This window comes from Tiliqua scincoides, chromosome 4, assembly GCF_035046505.1.
Source record: "Tiliqua scincoides isolate rTilSci1 chromosome 4, rTilSci1.hap2, whole genome shotgun sequence".
Taxonomy (NCBI): Eukaryota; Metazoa; Chordata; class Lepidosauria; order Squamata; family Scincidae; genus Tiliqua; species Tiliqua scincoides.
Genome location: NC_089824.1, coordinates 64,863,753 through 64,884,818, shown reverse-complemented (window position 1 = coordinate 64,884,818; position 21,066 = coordinate 64,863,753). Strand labels below are relative to the sequence as shown.

At 44.3% G+C, this 21,066-nt stretch overlaps 1 protein-coding gene and 1 pseudogene across 1 annotated transcript; one reads left to right on the top strand and one right to left on the bottom strand.

The window, feature by feature from the left end:
- Positions 1-1,292: 1,292 nt before the first annotated feature.
- On the top strand, positions 1,293-18,306 carry LOC136647759 (protein-glutamine gamma-glutamyltransferase 5-like). The gene is made up of 11 exons (XM_066623512.1): positions 1,293-1,371; positions 1,897-2,015; positions 5,660-5,788; positions 7,359-7,536; positions 10,850-10,982; positions 12,663-12,766; positions 14,622-14,864; positions 15,619-15,945; positions 17,184-17,344; positions 17,707-17,840; positions 18,129-18,306. The coding sequence occupies exons 1-11, from the start codon at positions 1,293-1,295 to the stop codon at positions 18,304-18,306; spliced, it is 1,785 nt and encodes a 594-aa protein (XP_066479609.1).
- Positions 2,238-2,359, bottom strand: LOC136650164 (5S ribosomal RNA; annotated as a pseudogene).
- Positions 18,307-21,066: the final 2,760 nt, after the last annotated feature.

The window sequence follows — 21,066 nt, the reverse complement described above, 5'->3', positions numbered from 1 at the left end:
AAGAATCAGGCCTGTAAAAAATTAAAAGATGTTGAAAAGATGTTAAAAAGGCTGAGAACTCAGAAGGCTTGTTTAAACAGAAGGGTCTTCAGGCCTCGCCGAAAAGTCTCAAGAGAGGGAGCCATTCTTAAGTTAAGGGGAAGGGAATTCCATAGCGTTGGTGCCACTACTGAGAAGGTCCTATTTCTAGCCGCCCCACGGGCTGCCGCATTCTGCACTAGTTGCAGTTTCCGAACTGTCTTCAAGGGCAGCCCCACATAGAGCGCGTTACAATAATCTAACCTCGATGTCACTGTGGCATGGATCACCGAGGCCAGGTCTGCACGATCCAAGTACAGCCGCAGCTGGCGCACCAGCCGAAGCTGAGCTAAGGCCCCCCTAGCCACAGCTGCCACCTGGGTATCCTACTAGATCAACAGCAGCACTGCTTCATGCTGTGCTGAACTTTCAGAAAGCATTCCCCACATTATCCAAGGTATTGCTGTAGTATTGATTTCTTGTACAGGCAGTTAATATTTGACCCAATTTATGGGTCATTCTCTGTGCATTTTTCTTCAAGTGAGTGATCTGTCTCTGTGAGCACTGCGGTATCTGAGGTTAATACTCACAGAACACCATGCAGCCATTTTTCTAAATGAATTGCATTGAACATGAAAATGTTTTTTTTAATAAAGTTAATCTCTTGGTATTCCATGAATAAGCTGTTCCAGCATTACACTGCTCATGCAAATAGATCACCTATGTGAACAGTTTAAGGAGCAAAATAAGGTCTGCATTGACTTACCACAGCTTGATCTTATACGTGTTTATTCAGAAGTAAGTTTTCCCGAGTTCAGTGGGACTTAATTCCAAGTAAGTGTGTAGACGGATTGCAGGCTAAATGTATTATTTTTCTCTTATTGCTTGTTATCCATAAAATATTTTGGATGGAAAGGGAGAAATCCACAATATTCTCCATTCTTCTATATTTTCTGGTAACTAATCCTCATGTCACTTTCACATAACTTACTAGCAACTCACATTGCTACTTTGTTCTGTTTGAAGAAGTTCATTGCAAGTAGAACTTAGGCAAAGCTTTCAACAGTGCTTATACTGATATTTGATTTTTTTAAAAACTTTCTTGAATAGGCCCCAAACCATGTGAGTCTCTTGGGACAAAGAACACCTTTCCTCTAGGTGGTTCTCCAGATCAAAGCTGCTGGAATGCTTGTTACAAACTCCATAGTGAAAGATGCCTCAGCATTAGCCTGTGTTCTCCAGTCAATGCGTGCATTGGATGCTATACTTTGAATATGTGCCTTGTGTCATGTGATCACACCAACTCCCAGAATCTTGGAGACTTTTATGTCCTCTTCAATCCTTGGTGCTCTGGTAAGAATCAATAGGCAATTGCATGGTACGTCACTGTAACTAGATGAGGGGACATAGGAAGGAACTTTCTGAATCAACCCAAAGGTGCATTTAGTCCAGCATCTTCCTTTCCACAGTGGTCAAGCAGAAGCCTTGGTGAAGCTCAGAAGAAGAGCTTGAAAATAGGCTTCTCCTGCCATTCTTTTCCACCCACTGGTATTGAATGGCATACAGATTATATAGCTACCAGAACTAACAGCCGAATCTTATGACCTGCCAACCCAGAACACAGAGTGCCATCACCACAGCCTGCATTCTGTGCTATGGGACAACTGGGGACAAGACAGCCCAGGAGAGGTAAATAAAAATATTTTTTACTTACCTCTCCATAGGCCGTTGGTTCCCAGTGGGTGTTCTCAGACCTATGCCAGCTCTTTTGCTTGTGTCTGAGGGTGGGCCAAAGAGGGGGATAAGATCCAGTGTGCATGGAAACAATGATTTCAAGAAAGATTTCTAAATAATTTCTCCTCTATATTACTTTCTTAGGTGATCCTGTATATTTAGATAGTCAAGCCCAAAGAGAAGAGTATGTCCTGAATGAGCACGGGATTGTATTCCAGGGTCTTCCCAAACACATTATCTCTCACCCATGGTATTTTGGACAGGTAAATGCAACACTCTGGGGATAAAGGCAGTTGTAGATTACTTTAACATGTTACACAAAATAATGGTTCTCTTGAGTCCTGTTCAGATCTGCATCCACACATTCCTTGTGTAATTAAGGTGCCTCATGGGGGAGGGGAGAGCCTACTGGCAAGTCCTCTCCCTGTGCCATAGTGCTCGCATAGTCTGGTTGGCAACCTTCAGTCTCGAAAGACTGTGGTATAAGCCTACAGCACCCGGTATTCCCAGGCAGTCTCCCATCCAAGTACTAACCAGGCCTGACCCTGCTTAGCTTCCAAGATCAGACAAGATCGGGCATGTGCAGGGTAGCAGTCTACCCACCAGCAGTTAGAGTTTGTCTTCAGTTACAAATGCTGAATGTGCAGGGGAATGGCTTCAGAAGTACGTTGACATAAGGGTCGTGCTTGCCAGTGCATTTCACTGACCACCTGGGCATCTATCATAGGAATGACACAAGTTTGGAGAGAATTTTGGATGAAAAATGTATTTGGCAGCCCAATCCTAAGCTTCCCAGAGCCCACTGGAGAAGTGATGACAAAGCAGATACTGCTATATCCAGCAAGCACTGGGTAGACACTGGGTATCTTCTTGGGGAAAGGGGACTTTCATTCCCCTGGGGAAAGCCCCAAGCTCCGCAATGGGAATTCTGCACCAGCTATTTTGCTGGCACAGATTTGGAATACTCTGTGTCAGACTTTTCAGCCTGACAAGGAGTTTAGGATCTGGTGGAACAGGGCTGGATGAGCTTAGGAGTGGGCCCTTAGATACCTAACGTGATCATTATCAAATGGTCTAACCAAGTGGTTTCCAAACTCCTACAGGGGAGTTGGGAATAACAGAAGTGTTTGTGGGAGAGGGACATAGCAGCGGCACGATCCTCAGAATCATGCCATTGCCAGGGACAAAGTGGCTTTTTTTGTACTGCCTTGTGCTAGGGCAGGCCTCCTGGGTGGTGCAGGGAGCTATGGAAAACTGGAAGTAGCTTCTGGTAGCTTTTTTTTTACACTTTCAGAGGCTTGGGGAGCCCTGCGGTACCATCTGCAGCTCCCTGTACCCCCAGGAGGCCTGCCCAGGCAGATATAAGTACAAAAAAAAGCCCCTTTGTTCCTGGCACTGGTGCAATCCTGGGGATTACATTGCTGCCATCTGCAGGGCATTCCCCTTAAGAGGGGGGATGCCCTGCTTCCAGTTTCCCTGGTGAGTTGTGACCCACCAGTTTGGAAACCACTGGTCTAACAGATTTTTAGGAATTTTAGGAGTGTGTGTGTGTGTGTGAATTCAGTGGCGTCACTAGGGTTCGCGTCACCTGGTGAGGGATGCCAGCGCGTCACCCCCCCCATACAGTTGGCGGGGCAACACCCCAGGTGGTCGGCATGGTGATGTACCATCATTCCACCCCCACTGGTTTTTTGGCTGTACATTTTGATAGAACAAAGACAGAACACATTCTGCATGAAATTATGCATTGATTGATTTAACATGATGGTATTATTCTTCCAAATTATGATTTTAGTGATTTTGGTCACAAGTGGTGTCACACCCCCTCCCCCGGGTGTCAACTTACTAACACCTTATTGCAGCAGTTCTCAAACTTTTAGCACTGGGACCCACGTTTTAGAATCTGTCCAAAACCCACCAGAAGTGATGTCCTGGTGGAAGTGACATCATCAGGCAAATTAAAATAAATAAGTATAAATAATTAAAGTAAAACAAATAATTAAATAAGCAGAAGCCAGTCCTGTTCCACCAAGTGAATTTCTTCTGTGGCCTGCCTGCAATAACACCACCACCACCACCACCACCACCACCCCCAATCAGTAAGGTTTTCAGCCCAGTTCAATTTCAGAACTTCTGTTTAAACCAGATCACTATCAGGATCCACCTGGCTTTGTAAGTCTCAAAAAGTTTCACCTTATCAGCTGAAGCCTCCGTTTTGATCCTTTTTAATGGGGGGGGGGGGGGGAGGTTGCCTTCTGGAGCACATGTTTAGTTCCAGGTGCATAGGATTAGGACCATTCTGGAAGCCTTGCACTCTCCTTCACCTGATCTTCCACACCAGCCAAGGCACGTTTGCTTACTTGCAAGTAAACGCGACCATGAGGCTGAGTTTCGCTTTCCATAGGGCTCAATACATTCATCTGCTTGGAGGGAGGGCCTTCCTTTTCAGGTGTTTTTGGGGGTTGCATTCATTGGATCAGTACCATTCTGGTGTCGTTGGATTCCTCTCAGCCTGCCAACGGACTAAGGCAAGTTCACCTACTCATGAGTAAACGTGTGATACGGCTCACTTTCACTTTCCATAGGGATCCATGCATTTTTTATTCTCCAGTTTTTTGGCCATAACTTTTGATAGAAAGGAAATATATCACTCTGGTTTTTTGCATTGCATTCTGCTTGAAATTTCACATCCAATGGTATATAATATGATGGGGTTACTCCTAACCACTGCGATTTTAGCGTGTCACCCCCCAGTGCACATCATCCAGTGTGACCTGCACCTCCCACCCCCCCTAGCAACCTCACTGTGTGTATTTTTACTCAGATGTTCACTACTACCTAGCCTAGAAGCTCGTATATTCTGTGTATCTGAGTAGACAACATTTAAGTATTCTCTGCAGGAGCCAAACTAAGTGATTGTGCACCCAATCCTATCCAACTTTCCAGTGTTGTTGCAGTCAGCACAATGGGACATGCACTGTATCCTATAGTAGGAGGGCAATCACAGAGGTCTCCTCTAGGTAAGGGAATATTTGTTCCCTTTCCTTGGGGCTGCATTGCTACAGCACCTGCACTGGAAAGTTGGATAGGATTGGGCCCCGTATCATTACAATTCCATCTTTTTAACCTAAAAAAAGTAGCCGGGGGGTGGGGGGGAAGCACAATGTGTATGTCATGAGGAGAGCTTAAGCTGTCCTTGTGCCATTTTCCCAGTGAATATCACTACTTCCTTTGAAGTGGCTATTTGTCCCAGCAGGAAATACATCTGGTTGTTCATATTGGAATAGTAACGTTTTGCAAGGCTTGCAAAACTATTAGCTTTTTGAGGAATCAGTTCATCAAACAAAACAAATGTTTGCTGTTTGATAACCATGATACAAATTCAGAGTGCTTTTATCTAACAGATCAATTCAATGGAAATACAGGTGGTCTCCTGTATCCACAAATCCATTTTTCGCTATTTCATTTATCCATGTTAGTAGCATCCCTCCTGTATTAATGGGTGTCAGGTGCCGTGGAGATATTATATTATTATTATCATCATCATCAACAGTATTTATATACCGCTTTTCAACTCAAGATAGGGTTCTTCAGTATCTGCAATATCCCTGAAATGGATCCCCCATGAATACAGGGGGACACCTATACCTCTTTGACATGAAAAAATGACTTAAAGAATAAAAAACATTTCTGCTTCTCGTTCTCTATGTTTTCTGATATTAGTATTATTTTGCTCTTGCTTTTATCTTACCTTTCCCCTCATTTGTCACACCTTCCTGTCTCTGCTGTTCTGTTGCACCCGCCTCCACTGCTGGCCTCTGCTATTAAAACAGAAATGCATTTATTATTATTCGGGTTTATATTTAATATCATAACTGAGTGCTCATTTATATCTGTGTGTCTTTAGTTTCAGGATGACATCCTGGAGATTTGTCTGAAAATTCTAGACACAAGCACAAATTTCCTACGTGATCCTGGCATGGACTGTTCTTGTAGGAATGATCCCGTGTACATCAGCAGGGTGGTGAATAATATGGTAAAGTTTCATTACAGTAAAATGGTGGCAGCTTTGGTTTCTTTTATTTCATCTTCCTCAGCAAAACACAAGGAAGACGGGAATCATATGGCCATATTTTCCTTTAGCAACTTCTGGCATTTATCTGGTTAGATCTACCTTCACTTGTGCTGGACATTAGGCTAGCAGCAGGTACAAACTCCGGGAAAATGCTTAACAGGCCAATCCTATATGGGCCTTATGCTGCCCGAACTAGCATTCTGGCAGTGTAAGATGCCTTACACTCCTGCTATTGGGCTGCTGACACAAGTAGCAAGCAGCTGCCTGCCAACAGAGCTGCTGCATCCCCCAGCACCAGTGTGAGGATCCAGAGAGGGGTGCCAGTGACTACACACTGATCCAGGGCAGTAGTGCCTAGTGGTTAGCATATTCACCCCCTTCCCATTCCCCTCTCTTCCCCATTTCTACACACAGTTTACTGTGGGAAAACAAGCAAAAACCTTTGTAGTTTCAGTCTTCTACCACCAGCCCTGAAGATCAGAGGAGTTTTCTGGGCAGAACCCCACTCCTAGAACAATATGGAACCTGGGCTACCTCTATCAAAATCACTTTCTATCAAATCTATCAAAATAACTCTCACAGTAGCACCTGCAGAGTATAGAGTCATGACAATCCACTGATTTTTCCTTGCCAGGAACTAGGTAGACTCTGAGTAAAAACATAAAATGTTTTTTTAAAGTCTAATAAATGAAAAAGGAAATTTAAAAAAACCTAAATGAACAAATGTAAAGAGAATTGACTTTGGCAATGAAAGGGTACTTGTCTTGCACGAAATCTTCCAAAGGGGTTGCTAGCCAAGTTCCCTGGCTTGGAAAGTTCCAAAGAGTGCTATTGCCTTGAAAAGAGTCGTTTTGTGGTATGATGAGCAGAGCTTGCCAGGAACTCATCAATCGCCTCCAACATTCTGGCATTTTGAGACACTGGGAATCTAACTGTCTTGGTCTCGCCCTAGGCCAGCCCTCCAGCATCCACTTAACCCTAAATCTCCTTTAGAATCTTCATCACCACTGAGTTTGATCTAAAATGCCAGAGCCATCAAGTAACCTGTAAGGATGCTACTGCCATGAGATGCACCAGGAATAGCATCAGATGCTCTGGGGGGATTGGCCAAGTCACACCCAAGTTACACTATGACCTGCCTGTTCTGCTGCACAGCTAAAATAGCAATCTCTTTCTTTTAATCTGGTAAAACAGCATGAAGATGGTTGGCTCTATTTATTTAAATGTCCCGCATGCCATAGCAACATAATAATATAGGAGAAGAAATCATGCCTATTGCATGGATAACAAGGGAATGAACATATAACTCAGCACATGTCTAAACCACTAATGTTTGTGGTTTAAATTTTGCATGCATCATATCAGGGGACTACTGAATTCTTTCAGGGATACTGATCACAGATCATGCCACTGGTATCTTCATGATAGAAATGACCAGTGAACAGGAAATGATATATGACACATCTCTGACACGTTCCATATGGGCATAGCAATTATGAACCTTCTAAGGTCAGTGCTCTTCTGTTTCTAGATCTGTTGTCACAAGAAGAAATGCATCCTGAAACCTCCACCCAGCAATAACCACCTGCAGGGACCCAACCCTTTAATGTGGAATGGAAGTGTTCCTATCCTTCGGCAGTGGTATCACAACAAATGCAAGCCAGTCAAATATGGACACTGTGGGACTTTTGCTGCTGTGATGTGTACAGGTGGGAAATATGACAAATGGGCTCAAGAGAGTGCTGTGCTATCAGATTCTAGGTCCTGCAGTTCCCTAATTCATTGTAAGGTGGTGGGGAGCGGGAAGCACAATGATATGATGCAATTCAAGGAAATGTAGAAAATGATATACTACCTCAAAAATGTGTGAAAAATCTGCTGTTTCAGAGATATATATATATATATGAATACATTTTAGGAACTGTACATGCAATACTAAAGGAAATAACAAGAAAGGAGGGTAATATTTGAGAAAAATACCTTGGCAAAAGGTAGTTTATTAACAGTACAGTCATGTGTCAGTTAATAACGGGGATTGGAACCGCGATCCCCATCGTCAAGTGGCGCTTGACGCAATCTGAACCCTCAGCAGGGAAGGGGATGCTCCGCTCCCCTCCCCGCTGGAGGGTTGTCTGAGCCTCCCAGAGGCAGCGCACGTCTGAGCAAAGCTCAGACTGAGGGAAATTGCACCTCTTGTGTGACTTCCAATTTCATGGAGGAAGCTGGAAATCATACAAAGGCATGATTTTCCTCAGTCTGAGCCTTGCAGAGGCAGCGCTTGGATGTGCGCTGCCTATGGGAGGCTCAGACAACCCTCTGGAGGTGAGGGGAGCAGAACTCCCCTCACTTTCAGAGGGTTGGGCTGTGCGCCCCCGACGACCGCATGACTACACGTGGTCATTGCATATGCGATCCCGGTGTAAGCCGATAGGTAGTGAAGGGGCACACACCTGTATTTATATATCGCTTTTCAACAAAAAGTTCACAAAGTGGTTTACAGAGAAAATCAAATAGCTAATGGCTCTCTGTCCCAAAAGGGCTCACAATCGAAAAATCTACTTTACAATTCAACAGGGTTGCTTAGGATGTATAGTTACCATCCTGAAAGCTTGTAGTTTCTGATGAGCACAGAGCTCCCACCTAGTACACAATCATATGTAAACTCTATGGCTACTTTGGAGTGGCATCATTCTTTAAGCATGCTTCCAACAATAGATGTCTTTCAAGAGCACTTGCATCCATAGGCCCCCATCCACACTAGAATCTGTTGCCTTAGGTGATGGAAACATCCTAAGAAGAGACCCACTGGATCAGGCCAAAGGCCCATCTAGTCCAGCTTCCTGCATCCCACCAAATGCTTCAAAGAACACAAAAGACAGCAAGATACAACCTGCGTCCTGGTGCCCTTCCCTGCATATGGCATTCCGAAATAGTCTACTTCTAAAATCAGGAGCTTACACATACCTATCATGACTTGCAACCCGTGTTTAACTTTTCCTCCAGAAATTTGTCCAATCTCCTCATAAAGGCATCTAGGTAATATGCCATCACCACTTCCAGTGGCAAGGAGTTCCACAGACTAATTACACGCTGGGTAAAGAAATATTTTCTTTTTTCTATTCTAACTCTCCCAACATTCAATTTTAGTGGATGTCTCCTGGTTCTAGTGTTACGGGAGAGGGGAAACATCCTATGTTTAAAAACATCCTACGTTAAATCATCCAGTGATTGAAATTGGCTTTTGGAACTCAATGGCTGTTACTGCCAAGAAAAAAAGGGTTCCCATTTGTACCAGTGGGATCTTTCAACTATAGCAAATAGCAACCATGGAGAACCTGATAGACATTAAGACCATGACAAGAGTAGAATCAAAGAAGTCCATAGTACCAAAGCCCTACCATAGTCCACATCTGTGGGGGGGGGGGGGTGTCTTTATCCAACTGCTATTTAACATACAGCACAAATGGGCAAATGATGCATTTAGTTTGGTAAATGTAGTTCAGCCATAAAACTGCCTCAAAGTATAGTCAAGTCCTGGTACCATGCTTCCTGATCAATACCATGGTAGGAGTAAGCCCCCCAACCCTCCCACTGTAATTCCAATCTGGTTGTAGTTTGTTCCTAAGGCATTTTCCTCTGTTGGCATATGTAGGGTGCCTTTGAGAGGTGATAAATTACAAGCTATATAGTTCACTGCTATCAGGACTAGGTAGAGTCCATGCTTATATTCCCCCCCCCCTTTGGTACCTGATACACTGAAATATCTTGTGCTGACCTTGTAAGAAAGTATGTATAGATTAAAACTCCATTAGGACACCAAAAAATGTAAGGATAGCTCAAGAATTATGCATAAATTGCAGAGAAGCTAAATGAGTTTCTGTATTTCTTCACAAAAAAGAGAACTATTAAGTCTCCCTTCTCAGCCTGTAGCAAAAACATAAAAAATACTTCTAAACAGGGGAAGGAGAAGAAAAATAGGCCACCTGAACAAAACACGTGCTAAGCATATGTATGCAAATTTGCATAATTTATTCCAATCACTGGATTTAACTTTTTCAATTTCACTTTCCTTGACTATATGCAATGGGCTCCTTTTCTTCTTCGTCTTCTTTTCAAAGCACACATCCAAGGGCTTTATAACCTCGTCATTATTTGCTGACTGCATTTGCAAACTTTTACTGAAAATGTCTGAATAAGGAAAAAGGTGCAGATGGAAAATGCTTAGAGAGTATAAAACTGAGTAAATAATAGATGTAATCTGAACATTATCTTTAGGGTATTTTGAATGATTTTTAGAATTAAACCAAAGGGTAGTAGACCACATAGAAATGTCCCCACATGCATTTACCTAGTTACATTAACCTTTTCCAGGTGACAAGGTGGGAGTATGGATTACATAAGTGCACTGGCAGTCCTGGCCACCCTGGCAGTCCTGGCTGCCCTGCCGCACTGGGGCAAAGAAAAAAAATAAGCTTCTCTATCCCTTGAAAGTAATTGCGGTGACATCATGTCACTGCAATTTCTTCCAGTATTGCAGCAATAGTGGCTGCAATCTTGCAGCCACTAGTAGTGTGATTCCACGCTGAACTGAGGGCTTCCCCTTCTCACTTTTTTTTTTAAAGAAGAGGAGAAAGAGCAGACCAAAAATTGGCACATTCCAGAACTGCGCCAAGTGGCTGTGATTTTGCAGTCATTCGATGCAGTTCTGGGATGTGCCAATCTGAGGGCTGGCTGCCTCCTTCTCCTCTTTAAAGAAAGAGGAAGAGAAGGGGGAGGCCAGCCCTCAGATCAATATGTTACGAAACACCAAGTGGCCACGATCTGTGTACACATATAGAACTATTCAGATATAGCATGTGTGTTCAGATCCCCAGTTTATCTATTGTTTATTTTCTGCTCTGGTGTTATAAACCGCTTATACCAAATGCTGCTGCTTTTTTTGTTCATACATGCTCTCCAGGACTTCAACTGTCCACCTCAAAGGTTCCAAATTTCAGCATCTGGGTGTTTTTCTGTTTACAGTTATGAGGTGTCTGGGAATCCCTAGCCGAGTTGTCACAGGCTTCTACTGTTCTTTGAATGCTGTCGATACTTTCATTGTGCAGGATGTTTTTGACTACGCAGGCAGAACCTTAAGTGGCAAAGAAAATATTTGGTAAGTGGAATGCGGACAAGATGTTGGATTTCAACAGGAGAAATAAAAAGAGATGGCTGCTAATCATGGACGTGGAACACTGGGAATCAATAGGATAAACTAGATGGTTTTCAGCTCAATCATAACTAATTCCCTCCCCACCAATGCAGCTTTGCCAAAAGAGCATGTGCTGCATCCTGTGTTGGGGGGGGGGGGCAATTGTAGAGGCCTCCTCATGATAAGGGAACTTTAATTCCCTTACACTGGGGCAAGCCTTTATTGCCTGAATGTGCCATCTTGGATCTGCAGCAACAATTTTGCTGGCACAGAGCCAATCAGAATAAGGGAGAGGAAGGAGGAAAGGGAACTAGGATAGGATCCCAGTGCACACTGGTGCTGCCAGGATCCACCCCTCTTTCCCCCATTCTCCTTCCCACCCTGTCAGATCTCCCATTTCTGTGACACCCCACCTCATTCTTTTCACTGTCCACCCTCTGCACTTGCTTACCTGTGCTCTTGCAGGTAACTGGTAGCAGCGTCCATCTACCACTGCCATTTGCAGCAGCAGTTCCGAAATGTCTGATGGCAATGTGTGCAGCACACCACTGTATGGCTATGGCTATTTACAACACTGGAAACTCGGTTCTGCTCCATTAGTTTGGGTTGGGCTCAGTTGCAGATTTCCCATTATGTGCGATGGGGCAAATGTCCTGGGCATGAGCCTGTAGGACCCCGCAGAAGCCTCTCCAAGGGTCAAAAACTGTGTTTCCAGTTTCCTGGAAGCACAGTTTATAGCATCGGGGAACCTCAGGGGCTTTCCCTGAATGAGGCTCGGATTGTGCGAGGTTCAGTGAGTCTCAGGTGAGTGGGGGGGGGGTGGATTTACACATGGGGGAGCAGCAGAAGCCCGTGGGGGTGCCATCGCAGACTTTGTCCCAGAGTGTGGGGCTGGAGAGGTCCACCACTGTTTGGGCTGCCAGAAATGCAGATTCCTTCTCTGTTAACCTTTGTTAAAATGACTTTTAGTGAACTTGTGATGCTATCTGCTATTTCAGTCATCATCTTCCTACTGGAATAGTAAACATACTTATATTTTGATTTTGTTTAGAGTCGTTTTACAGTACTTGGGATCCTAAAGTCAGCTTAGACTTCTAAATGAATGCAACTATACTCAAGTGCATAATATTTGTTTCTAATACAACTGTCACCTGATCTTCGTGACCCCAGCACCCCCTAAATAATGACAACAGGCTATGTCTTTGGAATTTAATGGGCAAATTTATTAATGTTACCAATATTGCTGCAGCAGGTCAAACTGAGGGCAAACCCTAAAACCCTCCCCAAGTGCAGGGTACTAAATGGGGGAAACAGTCCTAGCTATCTTTGTCCCCCAACTCCAGGCGTCACTCAAAGATTATTAAGCCAGCCTTTCAACGTCACCCAAAGGGGGGTAAGGGAGCAGAACTGCCCTTACAGGACCCTCCCCTGCCAGGCTTAGCCAGTTCCAGCAGGGGGCTTGCCAACCAGCCTCCTTGAGCTGGTCAGGCATCATGGGAGTGGCTCTGGCTCAGCCTCTGGCCTTGCGACCTTAGATTTTCATGGTTTTCCAGAATGCTGTTGCACAAATTGACCCTAGTCTGAACTTTACCAAATTTGGTTTGCCCCCATCCTTATGAAGCATCTGTTCCTTTCATCTAATAGGAGATACCACTGCTGGAATGAATCCTGGATGGCACGGAAGGACATAAATCAATCTGGTGGTGACTGGCAGTACCTGGATCCAACTCCTATAGAGACCACTAAAGGTCAATGAAATTATCATGTGCAAGGAAGTTTTACATGTGATTAGTAGCCCAAAAATAGTAACTGTAGTTGATCAGAGGGCAGACAGGTGATATTATTTCCCATGCATATAACACCTGGAAATACATGTTTTCATCTGCACTGTGCAGTTCTGATAGGACACTGGCAACAAGTTTACATGCTGTCTTGCCACAGCTCCTCCCCACTGGGCCTTGTGCCCGCTTAAGGCTGATTAGTTTCCCTTGTTAAACTCACAAGTGCAGCAAGCAAAAGTCAGAGTCAAGTCCCAGTCCACAGATTCCAAGTCAGTCAGTCCAATCAGTTAAAGTTGCCAAACCGGAGTCCAGAGCCAATAAACCAAGTCACAGTCCAAGGTCAGATTCCAGGTAAACCAGTCCAATCAATGAGAGTTGCCAAATCAGAGTCCAGCACCAACAAGCCAAGTCACAGTCCAAAGTCAGTCAGCTCAGCTCTAACCCACACCCCCTAGTTCCTCCAGGTGCTGTTTATATACTTCTAGGTTCACTTTAGCCTCTAGTGGCTGCAGCTGTGCAGCACACCTCCAGCTACCGCCTGGGCTTTAACCCTGCATTTACTTAGAGCAAGGGGCACTGTGGACACCACACCCTATCTCCTCGGTGATATCTTCCACGATGTTGCTACACTTGCTTATCTTGAAGTCTTTCCACAAGACTTCAAGATAAGCAAGTGTAGCATCCACATACCTTCCCTGTTGATCCGCATCTCTTTTTCTGTATGACTGTTGGTTTAATTTCACATAGTAATGAGTAAGTGTGAAAAAGGCAAATCTCTGGATCTTTTCTTTGTCTTCGTCCTGTGCAGTAGGGGTAGAACAATTGCTCAAAGTGTAAAAGGCTCTCCTTGCATGCTTAACATGCTGGGACAGATGGACATTTCAGTGTTATTTCTTTGCAAACTTGTAACAGATCATCTGCACAGCATTAAGGCTGCAATCCTATACACATTTAACAGGGGATAAGTTCCAGTGAACTCAACAGGACGTACTTCTGAGAAGATATGCCTAGGATTGCACAACAAGAATGATAGTGACCTCTTGGGTCTACTAGCTTTCATAGTAGAGAAGGCAGGATAAACCCCAAATCTCTGAACTAAGCCCTGAGAACTGCCCCATCTATTGTTGATAAATATAGACAGGGAGGGGTGACTTGACTTATAAGACTCGGACTCAAGCCATCAAATGTGCATTTTCTTGGATTCCTTTGGACTCAAGTCATGTGTGCTTAGAAACGGTAAGTGACTTGGGAGTTTTTTTTGAAAATGAATGGAGACTCAGAAACTTGCTCACCTATTCTGTCTCCTCACTTGCGCTGCTGATCCCCTCCCCTCTTGCTGAGCTATGACACCTCCTCCCTCCCTGTAGGTCCATCTATGTTCAGCACTCCTTCTGAGGGTGGAATTGGGAGTTGTGATGTGAATGGGGGTGGGTGGATTTAGCACTGGGGTTCGTAAGGAACCAAAAGCAGTCTGTTTACTGTGGTCACTCCAAGAACAACAAAACTTTTGTTTACAGATGGGATAGGGACATCAGGGGAGAATTGCAATGCACACACACACTGCTAGTAGCTCTGCTTTTTATGTGGAGTTGTGCCTGACTCATTTATTGAAAAGGTTCTGACTCGAGTTAAACAGAGTCCTGAAAAGGCTCTGGCTGAGTCCTGAAGGCCGCCCATTTAGACTCGTGCATGAGCTGAAGGGAAGGGGGATTTGGAACTTGACTTGAGTCTCATCAGGGTAGATCAGCACATCCCAGAATATAGAGTACACTGGTCATTATTCAAGATGCCACTGAATAATAAGTTTGCTTTGGTTTATTAGGTACTGTGTGCAGTGGTCCTGTTTGGGTCAACAGCATCAAAGATGGAGATGTGGATAGTGACTCTGATGGCTCACATGTATTTTGTCTGCTCAATGCAAGGAGTACCGCCTGGGTTTCTCAAGGCAGAGGCAAGAAGACAAAACTTCATTGTGACAGCTTGCCTTGTGGGCAGTGCATCAGTACCAAGAGTGTTGGTAGTGACCTACGTGAGGATGTCACTAATGCTTACAAGCATGAATTAGGTAATGAACATTGCAGTTTAATTGTCCACCATACTTCCGTCATTTTTCCAGTCTGGCCCTACTCCAGATTTTAGCACCAAGTGAACTCCTTCTCCATATTGTTGAATCCAGTCCTATCCAGCCCAGTCCTATCCACTGGATCTGAGTAGGTGGAGGTCTCCTCAGAGAAAAGGGACATTCATTCCCTTAGCCTGACTAATGCCCCCAGCCTGCTCAATGGGGCTTCTTGAGTCTGCACTAGCTGTTTCACTGGTGTAGACTTGAGAAGCTCTGAGCTGAGCTTCCGAGCCCAACACGGGGGATACCAGTCCCACCCTCCCCCCACCTAGCAGGTTTGCAACACCCAGCGCCGGTGCTGCGATTGTAGCACTGGTGCTTGGGCATCATAGGTTTGGGCTGTTAGTTTATTTGGGCCGGATCCTATCCAACTTTCCAGCACTGATGCAGCTGCAATGCAGCCCCAAATGGTCCCTTACCTTGAGGAGGCCTGCATGACTCCCCCCCCCCCCCACTGCAGGATGCAGCATATTGCCTATTGTTGGCACAGCTGCATTAGTGCTGGAAAGGTAGATAGGATTGGGCCTTTTGTTTTATGGTGCTGTGTGCTACCTTTAGTGCAGGAATGGTGGCTTATAAATGATTTAACTTATAATTGATTTACAGTTATCAAGTAATAACATATGGGGATAAATGAAGTTTCATAGTGTCAAATGAGACATGGTTCATGGAGCTTTGATTTTTCTCCCCCTTCCAGGTTCTACTCAAGAGAAAAAAGCCTTGTATAAAGCTTGCAGAAAAATTAATTCACAATACCTGAATGTTCCTAATTCTGAGATAGAGAAAGATGTATCATCTCACAGAAACAGAAGTTTGACAGACGCTGAGCTGACAATGAAGTTTAAACTGGCTCACTGCTGTCGCTATGGTCAAGATGTTCAAATCAGCTGGGTGCTTGAAAACTTGAGCGACGAGATTAAAGACAAGAAATTCAATCTTTGCGCTCAGGGAATGATGTACAGTGGATGCCCATTGGATCCTTTCTGGAAGGACAATGTACATATCACACTTGGCCCCAAAGAAGGTAAGACACATTGGGATTTTAAACCCAAATGTACATTAAACAGAGCCCTTCTGTTTCTTGTGCCATGTTCTGAATATTAATGAATTAACAGAAAGACGAAGAAAGCTTTCCTCATGCATGTTAGCCAAAGTATCATTTATTGATATGACAGTTTCCAATGATGAAAAGATCAATCCCTCCCAATGGGGGCCCCTAATCTAAAAACCAACATGACAGAGAAAATAGGAAGGGGTTATCTGTGGAAGACTATGCAAGTATTTCTTATGCACATACTTAAGGTGTGATGGTGATAGTAATATATTTCTGCTGAATAGTGTGCCTAATGCAGTGGCGTCACTAGGGTTCGCGTCACCTGGTGCAGGATGCCAGCGTGTCACCCCCCCCATGCAGTGGGCGGGGCAACAACCTAGGTGGTGGTGATGTACCATCGCCCCACCTCCACTGGTTTTTTGGCTGTACCTTTTGATAGAACACAGATATGTCAATTTGGTTTGTTTCATTGCATTCAGCATGAAATTACACATTGATTGATATATAACACAATTGTATTATTCCTCCAAAATGTGATTTTAGTGATTTTGGTCACTAGTGATGTCACCCCCCCCCCCCAGGGTGTCAACTTACTAACACCTTATTGCAGCAGTTCTCAGACTTTTAGCACTGGGACCCACTTTTTAGAATAACAATCTGTCCAAGACCCACCAGAAGTGATGTCATGGTGGAAGCGACATCATCAGGCAAATTAAAATAAATAAGTAGAAATAATTAAAGTAAAACAATTAAATAAGCAGAAGGCAGCCCTGTTCCACCAAGTGAATTTCCTCTGCAGTCTGCCTGCAATGTTTCCCCCCCCCCCCAAATCAGGATGGTTTTCAGCCCTACCCAGTGCCCAGTTCAATTTAAGAACTTCTGTTTAAACCAGATCGCTATCAGGACCCACCTGGCTTTGCAGGTCTTCTGCAAAGTGCCTTCTGGAGCAAGTGCCTCCTGGAGCAAAGTGCCTTCTGGAGCACTTGTTTAGCTGCAGGTGCATAGGATCAGGTCCATTCTGGTTGCCTTGCACTCTCCATCACCTGATCTTCCACACCAGTGATGCCACTGCCTAATGTCAGGATTTCCCTGCAAAGAACACAATCATTTAACAACTCTCCCAGTCCCAACTTTTTAACCAACACATAGAATGAAGGGTAACTGAAGACAGTGGCTCACAAAAAGTATGTGAAAATTTTGTCTTACAGCAAAGACATTACTGCTAAACATACCATATGATGATTATGGGCCTCACCTTTGTGATCATAATATTATGAGAGTGGTAGCTATCTCAATGCAAGAATGCAAAGGAGAAGTCTTGATGGTGGAGAGGGATATCTTGATTGATAGTCTACCCATTGAGATAAAGGTAAGATCTGACTCGCGTTCCACCAGTGCCGGCTGCTGAAAGCAACCATAAAGCACTGAATGTGAGCACAAGCTGCCGGCATGAAGATAGAAATACCAGAGCCTTCCTGGCACACCAGTAGACCTGTGGTAAGCCCACAGTAGACCTGTGGTAAGCAGAGGGTGGAACAGAGAGGAGATGGGGTGGAGATGGGTGGATTGGACCTGGGGGCAAGCTCATCAGTGATGGATCACACTGAATTCAAACCCCCTAATTTTATTCTGATCTAATTTTATTCTGATCCATATATGTTAATTATTCTAATTGCTTGGGATTTGGGAACAATGTAAAAACAAAGTTAAAATCTCTTTCCTTTTGACTAGATTTTAGAAAATCCCAGACTGAATATATTATGCTCTGCAGAAGTCACCTTTTCCAATCCCCTCAAGGAGGACCTCAAAAATTGTGTTCTGAACCTGGAAGGCTATGGACTGATTGGTGAACCAACAGCTACAGAGTAAGTTAAACTTGAGGGGTTGGTTGGCACCTTTGTTGAGGGTTTACGGTTCTTATTTCCACCTCAGTTGCTGTACCAGATATTTCACTCAGAAACTAATTTTTATCATTCAAGCATTAGCCTTAATGGCAGACATGCTCATGATTCAATGTTCATTAAAGGTCATGAATCATGGCATCCAGTGGTGTCCATATAACCTATCACACTGCAAGTTATTTGCCTAAACACTTGCATGCACAAAGAAAGCTCACTAACACATGCATTCTTTCTCTTCTATCTCTTCTGCAGATTGGGTACATTGGCCGCTAATCACATGGCACAAACCTGTGTGGAGTTTACTCCCTACAGATATGGCAGACATCGGTTCATGGCCAGTATCAGCTGCAACAAGTTTTGTAACTGCAAAGGATATGCCAGTGTAGACATGGGAAAACCACCAACAACTTCTGGAGAAGGTGGTGCATAAGCAAAAGAGATTGCCTTTAATACATAAATAACTAAATATTTAAAAGTTCTATTATAGGAAGTTGGATAAAACACATTATGAAGTTGGGAGCACTTACATGTGCGTACAATTGCGTGAGAGTTATGGGCTAATCTAGCTATGCTTGGTCAAACTGAAAAGTAACTATATATTAGGCAAACAGATATACACAATTTTACATATTTGTATTTTAAATATACAGGTCCGCCCACATGAAGCACAGATTCAGAACCCGCGAATTTCCTTATTCATGGGTCCTACCAAACCCGCAAGCGGTCAGACCTGGACCCACCAGGGGTGAGGGGAGATGTGCCCCAGAGAGGCAGCACGTGACCGCCCACTGCCTCTGTAGGCCTCAGAATGGTCATTTAGGCCAAAAAAAAATGCTATGGTTTTTTCAAAAAACCAGAAGAGATGTTTTATGCCTTATAAGGCATTTTGAGGCCCAGGGAAGCCTAAACAGCCATTTTGAGGCTGGCAGAGGTTGCACGGAGGAGAGGGGTGCACACCCCTGGCCTTTGGAGGCTTCAAGGGTCCCCCAAAATCCATGGATTTGATCAGCCATGAATTTTCTTATCTAAAGCGGGTTCTGAGAACAGAAACCCTGTGGATAACATGGGCCACCTGTATGTATATTTTGAAGTCTATCATAAGAAATATATACAGGCAATTTACATTTTGTTTAGCCAGTTAAGAAATATGCATTTAGAATCAATGAATTATGCTCAAAAAGCATTCCATGAGTTGCCTGAGCAAGTCAAGATATTCCCATCCTTTGGAATTGACTTATAATGTAGTAAAGTACTCATACACCCTGTTTAAAAGTGGCGCACACCTAGTTTTGGAAAAATATACCTGTTCACTTGTGTTCAACAGACAAGCTTATTCTGGTTTTAGCTTATTCACTTATTCGTAATTGCCCATGTATGCAGTTCTGTATGCTTAAATATGTAATGCTTCATTTTGCATGCAATGAGGTTTGGGTTTCATATCTTGGTATTTGTTACAGACTTTATAAACAAGAATGAATCTGAATTTCTGTGTGTCGCACTGGTTACTTCTCAGAACAGGGTCAATGCATGTTTTGAAAGTCCATGCAGATGTTTCTAGGGTTGGAAGCATAACTGGAATCCTTCTTATAATATAACACATTATACTCTATTGATAGAGCAAACTGTTTATGTTAGGTCAGGTTTAAAATGCATTCTTCTGATAGTAGGCTGTAACTCAGATGAAGTAAACAGTTAAGCTTCCATCAACACTGAAGCCCATATCCCTTGACATCAATGCTACTAAACTTTTTCACAGACATATTATATTGAAGGTCTAGAAGAAAAAGATCAGAGAAGAAGTTCAAAATCACGCTGAGGACTGCAGTAAGTCCTTACAGGGGAGGGAGGCAGCGGGGGCAGCGGGAAGGCAGACGCTAAGGAGGGCTGCAGGGACTGGGATGTACTCACCAGTCCCTGCAGCAGCCTTTTGGGGCTGTGGGGAGTCCTGCACGAGTGTCTGCAGGGCTCCCCAGCCTTCTAAAAGTGAAAGTGGAGCAATTGTGCTCCACTTCCCATTTTGCAGAAGTGGAGCATGATCACTCCACTTTCATGTTTGGAACATTGGGGAGCCCTGCAGATGCTCGCGCAGGGCTCCCTGTGCCCTCGACAGGGTGCTGCAGGGACTGGTGAGTACATCCCAGGCCTTGCAGCCCCCCTTAGTGAAGTGACCCCGGGGATTGTGTCACTGCCTTCTCCCTGCCCCCACCCTTTAAGGGGGCAGAGGCCAGGGCTGTCATCGTGACACCCCAGTTTGAATAGCTCTGGGCTATCCTGAGGGAATCCCTTGTCAGAAAACCCCTCCGAGAACAATACTGAACCTCAGGGATCTCTATCAAAATCACAGTCATGGTAGTGCTGAAGAGCTAAAGAGATGTGATGATCCACTGTATTTTCTGGTTCAGTGTATATGTAAATATTTGTTAAAAGTTTAATTAAAAAAAAATTGGAGATAACAAAATCAGATGAAGTGCAACTCAATCCTATACTTCCCAGCACCCGCTGGAGCAGCTGTGCCAAAGCAGCTACTGCTATATTCAGCGGGCACCGGAAAGCCCTCAGGAGTCTCCGCAGGCCCTGCCCCTGTAATGGGTCTCCTTGTGCCTGTGCCAGCTATTTTGCTGATGCAGATGTGAGAATCTCCATGTTGGGCCTTCTGGTCCAACATGGAAATCAGGATCTGGTGGAGAAGGGCTCCGCCATTCCCACCCCTTCTATCCCAGTTCCACCCCCACCCTGCCCTCATTCTGCCTTCTCCCACCCCTCAGAGGCCACACTGCCTCGTGGCGGTTTCACTTAACCCCGCCAGCAGCTCGTCCTCCTCCTGTCTGCATTGGGCCCAGTGCCTGACGGGCACAGTCCTAGACCACTGCTCCATATTGTCCTTTACGGCATGGTCACAGCACCCAGTGCTGACTCTAGGGCTTGGTGCTGGTGCTGGGAGACTATAGGATTGCCCCCCCCCCAAAAAAAAGTAAGCAGAATTTAATTTGGCAGAAAAATGGTTAATTTAACCTGAAATGTGGTAATTACTTTTTTTTTATTTTCCAAAATAAAAACAAACAACAAATATAAACAAACACATAAACACAAACTCAATACACAACACACACACACACACACACACACACACACACACACACACACACACACACAAAACACAAAAACACACCGTTGGAGGGTGCAGGCAATC